The 13,855-nt window shown below is 41.4% G+C and overlaps 1 protein-coding gene and 1 long non-coding RNA gene across 3 annotated transcripts in view; one reads left to right on the forward strand and one right to left on the reverse strand.

Moving 5' to 3' along the window:
* Window positions 1-13,855, forward strand: part of LOC308299483 — a 711,129-nt gene that overhangs the window by 500,411 nt on the left and 196,863 nt on the right. The window lies entirely within an intron of this gene.
* The window catches only part of rgs3a (regulator of G protein signaling 3a), a gene marked incomplete at its 5' end in the record, with an annotated part of 265,534 nt that overhangs the window by 168,501 nt on the left and 83,178 nt on the right, over window positions 1-13,855 (reverse strand). For both annotated transcript variants that reach the window (XM_080742558.1, XM_080742559.1), the window contains one exon: window positions 3,480-3,523. In XM_080742558.1, the coding sequence (XP_080598684.1) occupies window positions 3,480-3,523 (44 nt within the window). The remainder of the gene's footprint in view (window positions 1-3,479; window positions 3,524-13,855) is intronic.

The following is a 13,855-nucleotide window of genomic DNA, read 5'->3' on the forward strand; positions in this document are numbered from 1 at the left end:
CATTACATGGACACTCACAGAGATTTTAGTGGCTACTTAGCCAGAGATCAATGTGAATAATTTATGGTCTGGTACACTTTGTCAATAGAGGAGGGGACTGCAGAGGAGAAAGAGAATATAATGACAGAAGATGGCAGAGGAAGAAGCTAAAGAGCAGCGGTGGACAGAAACTAAGTACTCAATTACTATAAGTAACATATTGAGGTATTTTGACTTAGCTTGGGTATATCCATGCTTCTACTCCACTGCATCTCGGAGGCAAATATTATACATTTTACTCCACAGCAATTATTTGATTGTAATTTGTTAAAAGTTTAGTTACAAAGTACTTTGTAGATTTTGATTATCATTAACTTAATACCGTTAAAGACAGGCTACTTTTGAAAAAGCTAGACAAAATGTAGAAATGTTCGAGTACTTTTATTTTTCAGTGCGGTACGTTCACTACTTTCGCTCGTTGTACTTAAGTCAGATTTTTTACCACAGGCCTTTCAGCTTTCACTTGTGTAACAGAGTATTATTCTTATATTGTGGTATTGTTACCTTTTTACTTAGTAAGTAAACGATTGAAGTACCGGTACTTCTTCCACCGCTTGCATGTAACCTTTGGACGGTCTAAAAATATGTCAGGGTTTGTGGCGGCTACCGTTTGCTCCCGCAGGTATGGAATGACCTAAACCAGTGACAGGTGTCTCTCCCATGATGGATGATGGTACAACTAGTGCACATGTGAAGGTGAAAGGCAGGGGATCGGACCAGTGGGTTTTAAGAGCGCAGTAGGGATGGGCCGATAATCGTTATCATATCGTGGATTTTTTTTTACAGATATAATTGTTCTCTGCTGCAAACAACTTTAAAGAGCCCAAGAGTCCCACCCAGATTGACAATGTTCAAAATGTATTAAAAAATCTTTTGAAAGTAGCAGATCTACAAGCTCACTTCTGATCCGTAGATCGGCTATTTGAAAATAGCCAAACTATCTGTAGACCTTAAGTGGTTTAGTAATAAAAATCCATCTCTAAAAAGTAACTATTAACTAAAGTTTAAAATCATTGCAGTGGAGTAAAAGTACAATATTTGAGTTGTGGTATTTTAGTTATTAAAAAATATGAACGGTGGGAAGCCATTGGTTTCTATGGTGTGGAAATTACGCTTTTTTTGGCCCTTGTAAGTGTAGCCTCGCGTAGCCTAGCCTCGCGTAGCCAGGCTTACTCATCTCCGAAGAGAAAAGCCTGGTCAAGATATGAGGCAGAGACCGTTCTAGGAGGTGGGGCTGAATTTTCCCGGAAGTTGTATTCTTTTCACTGGGCAATGTAAAAAGACCACACTGTGTGACGTAACGTCCGTTAAATGCAGCACTTCCGCTAGAAATCTTGGAACCAAGCGGAAGTTATATCTTGCCGAGGGTGTCACGTGCAACCGCAGGGATACTTGGTAGAATGTGGTGTTGAGCTTGCCAAAAATAAAGCACAAAGAAGAATCATCACAAGCCTATGACCACAAGCCCCTCCTACAGCATACCCTGCTTTAACATCAATTATTACATAAATTGAACCATATTTTCACAAAACGCATATCATGGTGATTGAAACGAGGCTTTAAACTAGCAACAGGAACCATAAAGTATTTATGACAATATTTATTAAGGTAAGAAAATCAAATGGGGGAAATAAATGGAATCCTATATGGAGAACATGTTGCTTCTGGTACCAGAACAGCGCAACTAGCGACCAATCATAGGAACTTTCAGTTTTGTCATAGGAACTTTCAGTTTTGTGCTTCATTTTAAATCCGGACAACCGGCCCCCTGCTTGTGGTGGAGTAGAAGTAAAAGTACTGAAAACTGTATACTCCAATAAAGTAAAAATCAAACTTGTACTTGAGTAAAATGTACTTAGTTACGTTACACCAATGCAAACAACTTTATAGAGCAGAGCAGCCCCACCCAGTCTGACGATGTACCGCTGGTCCATCCATCCCCTGAACACCAAATCTCTACAACTCAGCCTCACATCAAGTGTTGCCATTTATAACTATGATAATTGGACACTGAATATATTTGAGCCTTTTCCATCCGCCTCCCTCCAGCCTGGCTCTTTTCACCTGGGCTTTCTCAGGAAAAGAAGGTCCCTTTTAAAGATTCATAAGCTGCTAATGAGGTTAGGCAGTACATTTCCCAGAATAATATTGGCATGAGAGGAAATTATAGGATATCGTCGTTGTCGGGTGGAAACCTTGCATGTCCAAAACCGTTTGTTTTGTATTTATCGTTTTAAAAATGATTTAAACACAACGCCTCACACCGTGAGGCGTTGTGTGTGCTTGTAGATCGGCTGTTTTCACTACTTTTATGCGACGGCCTTTTATGATGAAGCAGGGAATTTCTTTGCAAAAAAAAAACATACGAATTTGAAACTTGGAGATACGAGGTTTCTGCCCGACAGGTACTCTCAAGTGGAGTTGTTCAACGGTGGACGATGAAGGCGTGAGACATTTTTAGAGTTCAAAAGCAACAGATTGTTACTAGATATATCGCTAGGTCGAAGGGAGATGAGGTGAGATTGTAAAATAATATATTCATTTGATCATCTCTATTTGTACAGTATATCAGCGAATGAACGTTGCTCAATGTGCTTTACAATTAAATAGACAAAACATGATGTCAAACGCAGTCGTCCCAAAAGAGGTGTGTAGGAAGGAAGATCGTTTTGAGTTCAACACAATGAAAATAGCAGATCAACAAGCTCACAGTGTGCCCGAAATGTGACACGTCTACAAAGTAACAGAGCACTTTGCTGTCGTTGTTTTTCCTCACTTTTTCAAAACAGAAGAGCTGCACTGCATTTTTTGCCATCTTTTGGCTATACTTTCTCTCCTGCGATTGAATCGATTGTTCTTATCATCCCTAAGGAAATGTTCTTGTCTTCATGCATAATATATAAGGGTGTGAAATTGGATGTGCATGTGTGTGTTATGTTAAAGAAGCGTGACATCCAATGACACGGACCAAGAGGCAGGACCGAGGCAGAGGAAAAGCAAAAAGACAGAGAAGACATTTTCATTATGGCTTGCTTTCTGCTAGTCTGAGTGTCTGCCCCGTAATGTGATTTCCACCAGAGACAATGACCCCTCCGGCTCACACACACACACACACAATGAACACACATTAGACTCTCTCTCTCTCTCTCTCTCTCTCTCTCTCTCTCTCTCTCTCTCTCTCTCTCTCTCTCTCTCTCTCTCTCTCTCTCTCTCTCTCTCTCTCTCTCTCTCTCTCTCTCTCTCTCTCTCTCTCTCTCTCTCTCTCTCTCTCTCTCTCTCTCATACACACCCATTCAGTGTAATCAATCTGTGCTGACTTAAATGCATAAAGTCACATGCACAAATGCGCAGGCACGCACACACACACACACACACACACACACAACACACACGCACACACACACACACACACGTGCACGCAAGATGTGTGTGCATCTTACCTCTGTCATGTGAATGAGATAAAATCGGAGTTCTTCAGCGTAATCTGAAAGACAGAGAGACATTGGCATGAATCACCAAAAAACACGAAATCAATACATCAGCGGGCTATGTCTGTAGTACATCATTAATATATAGATATAATATAAAAGATATTGTCTTAAAAGTAATCTGATCTGTATATTAGTTTTTCCTGTTACAGTACTGTCTACACTGTCTGCACTCTCAGATCTACAACTGCAACCAGAACTTTATTTGAATGAATAACCAATATTGAGTATGTCAATACATACAATATAATCTCGTCGGGTGGAAACCTCCAAATGTCCAAAACTGTTACTTTCAAAAATAGCAAAAGCAGCAGATCTACATGCTCACATGTGTTGCTTTGTGCTGCATTTCGAGCTTGTGGATCTGCTACTTTTGATGCTTTTGTCGTGTGACGCATACTATAGTAGAAACACAAAAGTTAATATATGGAGATGAGAGGTTTATAACTAACACATCTGCAGAGGTTGGAGGTGGTCTCCAATTCCAACAAAGTGTGATGCGTCGCGTTGTTAGCTTGTAGATCGGCCTTTTCCTTTTATTTATTACTAGAAGCTCACCTGGCCAACTCGGGAACAATGTAAATAGGGAATGAATGCCCCGCCCTTTAATGCAAACCCCATTATACCTGTTGTCATAGGATCCGTTTTGACCATCTGTTTGCGTGTGTCCATTTATGCCCATATATGGAGAGATATGTCTGTCTACGTCCATTTTCTGACATATATGGAGATCTCTGTAGGACCTGGTTTGACCATCTGTTTGCCTGTGCCCATTTATGCCCATATATGGAGTTTGCGACCTGGCCAACTCGGGAACGATGTAAATAGGGAATGAATGCCCCACCCTTTAATGCAAACCCCATTATATGGAGATCTCTGTATCTGTCTGTGTCCCTTTTATGCCCATATACTCTATCTGTGTCCATATTTTATGCCCATATGCCCATATATGGAGATCTCTGTATCTGCCCATATGCCCATATATGGAGATCTCAGTCTGTGTCCCTTTTATGCCCATATATCTGCGTCCATTTTATGCCCATATGCCCATATATGGAGATCTCTGTATCTGCCCATATGCCCATTCTCTGTATCAGTCTGTGTCCCTTTTATGCCCATATACGGAGATATCTGTCATGGAGATCTCAGTCTGTGTCCCTTTTATGCCCATATATCTGTCTGTGTCCCTTTTATGCCCATATACGGAGATATATCTGTCTGTGTCCCTTTTATGCCCATATACGGAGATATCTGTCGGGTCGAGGCAAGGCCCCTGTATTGCCCATATATGGAGATCTCTGTATCTGCCCATATGCCCATATATGGAGATCTCAGTCTGTCGGGTCGAGGCTAGGCCCCTGTATCTGCCTGCAGTGATGTCACAATGACTCAGTGCTTGCGCCCGGCACTGCAGTGATGTCACAATGAGTCAGCGCTTGCGCCGATTTTGCGCCGATTTCCGCATAAGGAGATTCCGAACGTTTCGCGCCGGTTAGGGAAAACCGCGCGTCGGGTCGGGTCGAGGCCCGGCACTGCACTCCATGCCGCGGCGGGGAACGCGCGTGCCGAATCTGAAGCCGGTGGGACGAACGGTTCTCGAGATACGCGGATTACAAACACACACGCAGAGACTTCTCGCATTTATAGATAGATAATTTTGAAATATTCATTAAAAAGGAAAGTTATTCAAAATGTGCTTCAGTAAAAGTACAAAAGTATCTGCATCAAGTACTCATTATGCAGAATGTCCCATTTCACAAGTGTTCTAAAAGCCGATCGGCTATTTGGTTAAAGTGGTTAATGCATGTTTTGTAATAGTAATACAAATATACAAAGTAACTTGTAATTAAAGTTCAAATAATTGTAGTGGAGTAAAAGTACAATATTTGACTCTGAGATGTAATGGAGTAGAAGTAAAGTAAAGTATAGACATTTTGGAAATACTCCAGTAAAGTAAAAAAATACCTCAAAATTGTACTACTCGAATACATGTACTTAGTTACTTCACACCACTGCCTATTAGTGATTTCCTGAACCAGTCGTCAGTGAGACACATGTCTGTGACAGCAAAGGTCATGATGAACGGGTTTAATCAGATGACCACCCAGCCCCAATGTCCATCACTGTCACCTCACCCTCACACTGCAGCCCCAATGTCCATCACTGTCACCTCACCCTCACACTGTGCGCCGTGTGTCCCACCCAGGTGTCAACAGGCTGACAGCCAAACACACACACGCACACCTACGGATGTGGGGAGTTGATGAGTCCACTGATTTTCACCATGCACAATTAATAACGTCTATGTATCTATCTATGTATCTATCTATGTATCTATCTATCTATCTATCTATCTATCTATCTATCTATCTATCCATCTATTGTAGTGGATAATGATATGTTGTGATCATATATTGGTATGTATGTATATGTGATATAACATCAATGTGAAAAGGGTAGACACAATAAGCCATTGGCTTCAGCCTACCCCTTTTTTGGTCTGTTCAAATGCTCCATATGAAATGAATTAATGTAATAAACTATCTATCTATCTATCGATCTATTGACAGTAGATATAGGTAGTTGGTGGATGTGTGTGTGTGTGTGTGTGTGTGTGTGTGTGTGTGTGTGTGTGTGTGTGTGTGTGTGTGTGTGTGTGTAAGTGCACACACGTGTGCGTGTGCGTGTGCATGTGCATGTGCATGTGTGTATAAGCACAAGCAGCCTCATGACCATCAACCTTGTCTCGTTCTCAAGATCAGGCAGACAAACACCATGGCTCTGGGGTGAGATTTAAAATGATTAAGCGCCCTCCAGAAAGACAAGGAGACGCCTCCGCTCATTCCTTCCATCCCTCCGTTTCTCTCTCTCTCTCTCTCTCTCTCTCTCTCTCTCTCTCTCTCTCTCTCTCTCTCTCTCTCTCTCTCTCTCTCTCTCTCTCTCTCTCTCTCTCTCTCTCTCTCTCTCTCTCTCTCCCTCCCTCCCCGCTCCCTTTATCTCTTCATCGATGGAGGTGAGGAGAAAATGACTGCCACGGGGGACTGATATAGATCTTTTTCTGCTTAACGGTTATTGATGGCATAACAAGGCACACTCAAAGAGCAGCTGCATCCTTCTCATGTAAACTCTACTGCCATTAAAGCCCAATTAATATATTTTAAGTATAGGCCTATAAGTCTCAGCGGTATTAAGAAAGAAATCAGACGGGGTCTCATTATGGTGTGGCTTCTTACAGGTATGTGGATGTCAGACTTGTTACGAGTCTATGACGTCAGTCATCTATGACCTCGATACCATGATGTCAGTGCATCATCACTATATTGGGGTAGGTTTCACCAATCCCCATTGGGAAAAGTGAAAAAATATATATATCTCCAATCCAAGATGTCTCGCGTCCTATTTCCAGTGAAAGATTTCCTAACAATATGAATAGAATAAGTAGCACATCTGCAGTGCTACTTATCTCTTTCTTTGAGAAATTTCAACACTGGCTCTTGACTGAGCGGCAGATGTCTGGTCAACCACAGACCATCCTGGCTAGCCATCGTCAAGCAACTCAAGCTCAGTTAGGCTGTTCTTGAGAGACTACCCACAGACACACACACGGGAGACCAGGGTTCGAATCGAAGGTGTTGAAGTTGTCATTACCTCTCTCTCTCTCCATTATGAAGAGGATATGAAACGTGCAGATTGCAGTTTTTAAAGGATACCCTTTTGGGTATCAATGAATATGATAAACTGATTGCTTGCTTACGAACAGAAATATTCTCTGTCTTTGAGGGACACAGAGGTGTGTTGCTGATAACCTAATGAGTAATCAATATAAATGTGTAATAAATGTAAATACTGAACAGCCTGCATGTAGTTGCAACATGAAATAAACAAAGAGAATTATATTCACAATGATAAAGATGATCATGTTAACCACAATAACTATGACAGGCCAAATGATGATTACCTGCTGTACCTGCAATCTTTGAACAGAAACATTTTACATGGCCATGTATCACATTGGTTATATGAATATTATGTACAATACTGTATCACCACTGTGGAATTTCTTCTTTTACTTCCTACAGTCACCAGCAGAGGTCACTGTCTATCTTTCTAAATGCTGAAGTGCTAGGTATAACACTCAAGACTGCTGTTTTTCTAACCAGTTTTCAAAGATCATACTTTATTCTACAGTGTGTACAGTACCAATTAAAATGGGACAGATACATTCAACATCAAGTAGTACTCACAGCTTGAGTAATGGTCTGCTTGCTAAATAGCATCTGGTTAGTTTTGACACCAGCATTATATTGATCATAATAATATTGTTATCAAGCTATAATCCTGTCGTTCTTCTCAAAGTGGGGTCCAGAGACCTTCAAGCTTCAAGGAAATACAGGTCTGTAACTTAGAGAGTTATGGGGGTCCTTGAAATTAAAAGGTTTGAGAGACACTGCAGTAATCAATCAGATCAAGCATCATAAAAATGCATCTATTTCTTTCCAGGTCTTGTTCTCTGTTTCTTCTAACATGATGGACTTTTTGTCACATCGTCCATCAAGCGGTTATTTCCATAATGTCAAAGCTGCATATCCATCAATTGAATGTGTCATGATGCAAATGGCTGAGTGAAATATTCATAGATAGATTATAAACCATTTGTGTAGAAACATGAGAGGCTAACAGAGGAAAAATGACCAAAATATTACTGTGTGTGTGTGTGTGTGTGTGTGTGTGTGTGTGTGTGTGTGTGTGTGTGTGTGTGTGTGTGTATGTGTGTGTGTGTGTGTGTGTGTGTGTGTGTGTGTGTGTGTGTGTGTGTGTGTGTGTCATAACCCTTTCTCTCCCACGCTCCACACCCCAGTATCTATTCGGGGTGAGAGGCCACAGAAGGACATAATGTTACACACACCCATGTATGTACACACTCGCTCATTTCACGTGCACGGATGCACAACATGCACACAAAGCTTTTTCCACCTCGGGAACTCAAATTAACTCTCTCACTCTTTTGCGTGCACACGCACCCACACACACACACATACTGTACACGCACGGACACACACGCACGGACGCACACAGCCTTGCTGAGACAAACACAATTCCCCGGTGCCTCTTTCCTGACAGGCGCTGCCATAGCAAAATAACAATGACAGGCAACAGGGTGGAGACATAACGTCCTCCTTCTCCCATCTCTCTCTCAATGTGTCTCTCTCTCATGTGCACACACGCACACACGCATACACGCGCACACACACACACACACACACACGCACACACACACACACACACACACACACACACACACACACACACACACATTACTGTTAATTTGTCCACGAAGGACCACATTTCTTCAACTCAGTCAAGACAGAATCGCTGTTTGTCATGTTGCTCTTATGAGCTTGAGACAGTACTACTTGTCAAACAGTAGATGAACCAACGAGACATTTCTCAAAGATTAGGGAGACCATTTCCAACCACTGCAGATGGACTACTTATATCGTTTCTACCCCACTAAAACCCCACTAAAACCTGTTGATCGTGCATGGTCCCCTAAGGAGCATTGTTCTATACTTAGTCCCTTTTTCCCTCTACATCAAATCTCTTCACCGAAAATAACAATCTACAAGCTCACAACGCATCGCGACGGAACAGGACACGTTATGAGCTTGTAGATCTGTTATTTTCACTACATCGTCTCTGTCGGGTGGAAACCTCATACAGTATGTCCAAAACTATTGCTTTTCAGAATTCAAAAATATCAAAAGTAGCAGATCAAGTTTGTAGATCTGCAACTTTTGTGTGACACAGTACTGGTATGATCAAGTCAGAAGTTTATTTACAAAAAAAAGTTTAATGGGGAGGTTTATTACCGACAGTGACGACATGTTATTAAATCGTAAGCGAGGCAAAGGTTTGAAATAATGGCGATATCGATTTGAAGTCCTATCTCCCAGCCCCTTGCACACACAGGTCCATCCACCGCCCACTGATGACTTCCTACTGTTTGTCTGTAGGGTTGAGATGGGAGGAGAGGTCTTTGTGTGAGGACAATAGAGGAGTAAAGTGACACCCTCCCTGACCCTTATAGCTGACAGGTTGTTATGGTTTTGTGTTGAAGGATCAGGGGTTTCTTTTCTGTGTCATATGTAGCTAAAACGTTATTGTATATTTATTCTTCTTGTTTTCTCAAATAAATACCACCCATTTATTTTTAGACTTATTTGTAGACTTGAGTTTGAGTTTACATTTTCTGTTTCAATATAGTATTACACCACTGGGGGGCAATGTGAGCCTAAAATCACTTGATCAACAATTTGTCAGGGATAGGTCATTCAATATGGCTTGTTCAGTATGATGTTACTTTTGCATAAAAGAATAACAACTTCATTTGTTACATTCATATTAATTTCCTGCGTTACTCCAGCTCATTTTTTTATGAAAATGTGGCTCATGATTAGATTTATTTCACATGAATGAGAAATGCAGACCCTATCGCCCACCACATTGTCTCAATGGATAACTGAACACGAGGTTTCTTCCAATGATGAGCTACAGGACAACCAGAACACGGGTAGCCTCGTAAACCAGGCTAGTTTACTAGGCTAGAACACGGGGGGGCAACCAGGTCAACTGTCCTGAGCCCTGGGTCGAGCAGAGAAAAGGGCCCTCTAACCCAGAGCTTCTCAAACTTTTGTATGCTAAGGACCCCCAAATTGATATGTATTTGGCCACGGACCCCCATCAGAAAAGGAGCATATTGTCACTGTCATACAGAAAACCTTTTATCTACAAGTTTCAAATGTCTATGTTTTTCTGGTAAATTAAAGCCCTACTTCATTATTCAAAAGTGTTGCACAAAAGTAGTGAAAATAGCAGATGCACAAGATCTGTGAAAGTAGTGAAAATAGCCGATCGGCTATCTCCACTATTTAAAATGTTTTTAAAAATAATAACAAAACAGGAAGGTTTTGGACATACTGTACAACAGGGGTCTTCAACAGGGGGTCCGCGACCCCTAGGGGGTCCGCGGAGGTACTGCAGGGGGTCCGCGAAATTATTGCTTAAAAAAAAAAAAAAAAAAAAAAGATTTCATTTTTTTTTCTTCACATTTATGTAAAAATTTTTTTTTTGATTCTATCCATTTTGAATAGCTTGAATACATGATTACTATGCAATTGACAGATTGTTGATATTATTGACATTGGTTCTCAGTTAATAAGTAGGCCTAGTATGTTTAGAAATGGTAGTGGTACGGCCCACCCTGCTCGCTGTAACTTGTACATGTTTAAAATAAAAAAATATGTCGTAGCCCCGACCCCCCCCCCCCCCCCCCCCACCACCCTACGAGGTGGTAGGGGGTCCCTGCTCCATCTCCCCATCAGTTTGGGGGTCCCCGGCCTGAAAACGTTGAAGACCCCTGCTGTACAACATTTCCACCTGACAACAACAATCTCGGCAAACACAGTCAGGACCTGGACCAATCAGTGACGTCTGGATTGGGGCCAGATCAAGTCAAACCATGACTAGTCAGATCTGGCCTAGAATATCACCTGATTTCAACCAACATAAATCCTGCTCACAAAAACAGACGTCCTGGATTAATCAGAGAGGGTCCGATCGAGGCCGGATAAATATCATAATTAGTCAGATATGTCCCAGAATATAAGCTTATATGCTCATATTTCAACAAACATTACAAACAATAACAATAATCCTATAGTCCATATGACGTCCTGGTAATGACGTCAAGATCATCCCCATATGGGCTGTGATCTGGCCTAGTTCTGAACGTCTCCGGAGTCACCAGAGGACGCTATAACGTCATCATGGCGTCATTTGGCTTGCTGGGTATATTAGCCTTAACTCTCAAAATGGAACACTCTCAGCATGAGCTATCCTTTCGATTAAAAAGTTTGAGAACCACTGCTTAAGACAGACGAGACCAGTCAACTTAAAAGTTTGTTGAACTGTGGAATCTCTGGCCACTTGTTAGTCATCCCTACTAATTATTACACAGGAATGTTCTTCATTGTTTATTTTATCCAAGATATATGCCAATGCATGCACTATATCCATAACAAGCACTATAATCTAAAAATCATGATCACAAGAATACTGTATAACACTGGCACTACTGGCATTGAAACCATGTTTGTCATATAGCTATCCAGAGAAACTGGTTTGTGTTTTCTTTTGTTTTGCAAAATGATTTATATTTGTATTTATTTTTCACTTTGTTATCAATATCCAGTAACAACATGATCAACACGTTGTGAGCTTAAACTGTAGATCTACAGTATACGCTCACTGCTATTTTCAATATTTTAGAAACAATTGTGAAATGACAGTAAAAGTTGATAAGTGGGTTTTATAAAACCTTGAACCAGTGAAAGCTATTAACAAGAGCTTGAGACTACATAATAACCATGTTGGATCCATACTGGAAAACAAGTTCTTCTCCCATTTCAGTACAAGGTCTAGACCCGGTAGTCAGATTGGTTCTCAAGAATCTCAACTTCTGGATCAGGGCCCGCTTTCAATGGTTGCTGTGTACTTTGTTCCATGTTATTGTGAAAAATATAAAACAAAATAAACATTGAGTCATAAAAAAAAATGTCAAAGACATTCACGGCCCACCCATCTGACCATTTAACCAGCCATCCGAAAGGCTGCACGCATTTTTCGAGAGAGGGCGAGCTGGAAAAGTGGCATTTGACTTCGGCAACGGCATAGGCCACTTCGGCAACGGCATATGCCACTTTGGGAAACGGCACATGCCTGGCATATGCCAAATGCCACTTTCCCAGCTCGCCCTTACTGGATTTTTCAAAGCATGTTTTAGCTTGTTTTTATCTTTTTTTTTATATTACTATTTAATTATTATAAAATCTTCATGTTTTGCCAATTTAGGCTTGAAAAGAGCATTGAGGTTTATACCCTCATTTGGCAAGATCCTCACGGCCGCTCAGGTTGAGAGCCACTGCAGGCTAATGTATGACCAATTCGTACATTAGCCTTCACCACTGGATGCATCCCAGGCAGCGGCCTGGCCTCTCTCCACCCTTCTAAACACACTCATTCATATTTATTTGATTGGCCTGGACTTCATCTTACCCTGATGGCCAAGCTATTCATCGCCCTGGCAGAGGAGATGACTGTTTACACCAGGGCCAATGAAGAAGAATGAGAGAATCTGGCTGGGCTTCCAACCAAATATTCACTGGATTAGCTCTAAGTGGAACATGACTATACCATTGTCATAATATAACGCCGCTGTCAGGGTGGAAACCTTGTATGTCCAAAACCGTTCCTTTTTCATTAGGATTTCAAAAACGTTATAAACGGATGCATCGCGATGCGTTGTGAGGTTGTGATCAGCCATTTTCACTATACGTTTGTGCAACAATCTTGTATGATGAAGTAGGGCGTTAAATTACGAAGAAATCATCATGGCTCTGAGTGTGCAAGAAGAACTTCCCGATGGGACCCCTTGCTGAATTAATCCTATATTAACTTCTACTAGCACCTCAAACACGACAAGACTGGAGATACCACACATGCTAAACTCAGAAGCACTCGGCTCATCTTGTTTCATTGAAATCATAAAAGGTTTTTGCCCGACGGCAATTGTAAGTGCTTCCCCATTCTGGGTTTTAGTAGTGGCCAACAGTGGATTTCCTTTTTGTCTAACTGTTTAAGAGTGAGTCATTATATAACACTTTCAAATATAAGTACCCACAATAAAACCACATCAGAGCAGATCAAACTATAATTTGAGCATTGCAACACTTTTCAACAATGCAAAAGTCTCTCAGATAATGTGTCCTTTTCTCTATAGGTGATGCATGTACTGTACATTAACACATTGACCGCCATTTTAACATACCTCCGTACTCCCACCTGCCATTCGTCTCCATAGACTTCCATGTAATTGGGTGTGCACGGATCATGCACACCCATGCCTAGATAATGCACCACGTGTGTCCACATTGCTCACAGCTTTCAAACAAAAAAATCCGAATGGAAATCCGTTCAGGCATTCATGAGATAACAGCCACTATGTTTAACAAAGATGGCTGCCAAAATGGCTGCCATGCTTGAAAGATGGGGTTGCTATGGGGGTTAAACATGCAATTTCGCGATTGCTATCATGCCTACATTTTTTTTTTTTTTTTTTTTTTTTTTTTATTCTCGGGACTATCGGGCCTGGCGGGGAAAGACATTGGAATAATCTCGGGACTATCGGGCCTGGCAGGGAATGAGTTAATGCTGTGATTCACAACATTCAAGGAGCCCTGGTTTGATATGCACGTTGCACAAGACCACAG

This window comes from Nannobrachium achirus, assembly GCF_963921795.1.
Source record: "Nannobrachium achirus genome assembly, chromosome: 15".
NCBI lineage: Eukaryota > Metazoa > Chordata > Actinopteri > Myctophiformes > Myctophidae > Nannobrachium > Nannobrachium achirus.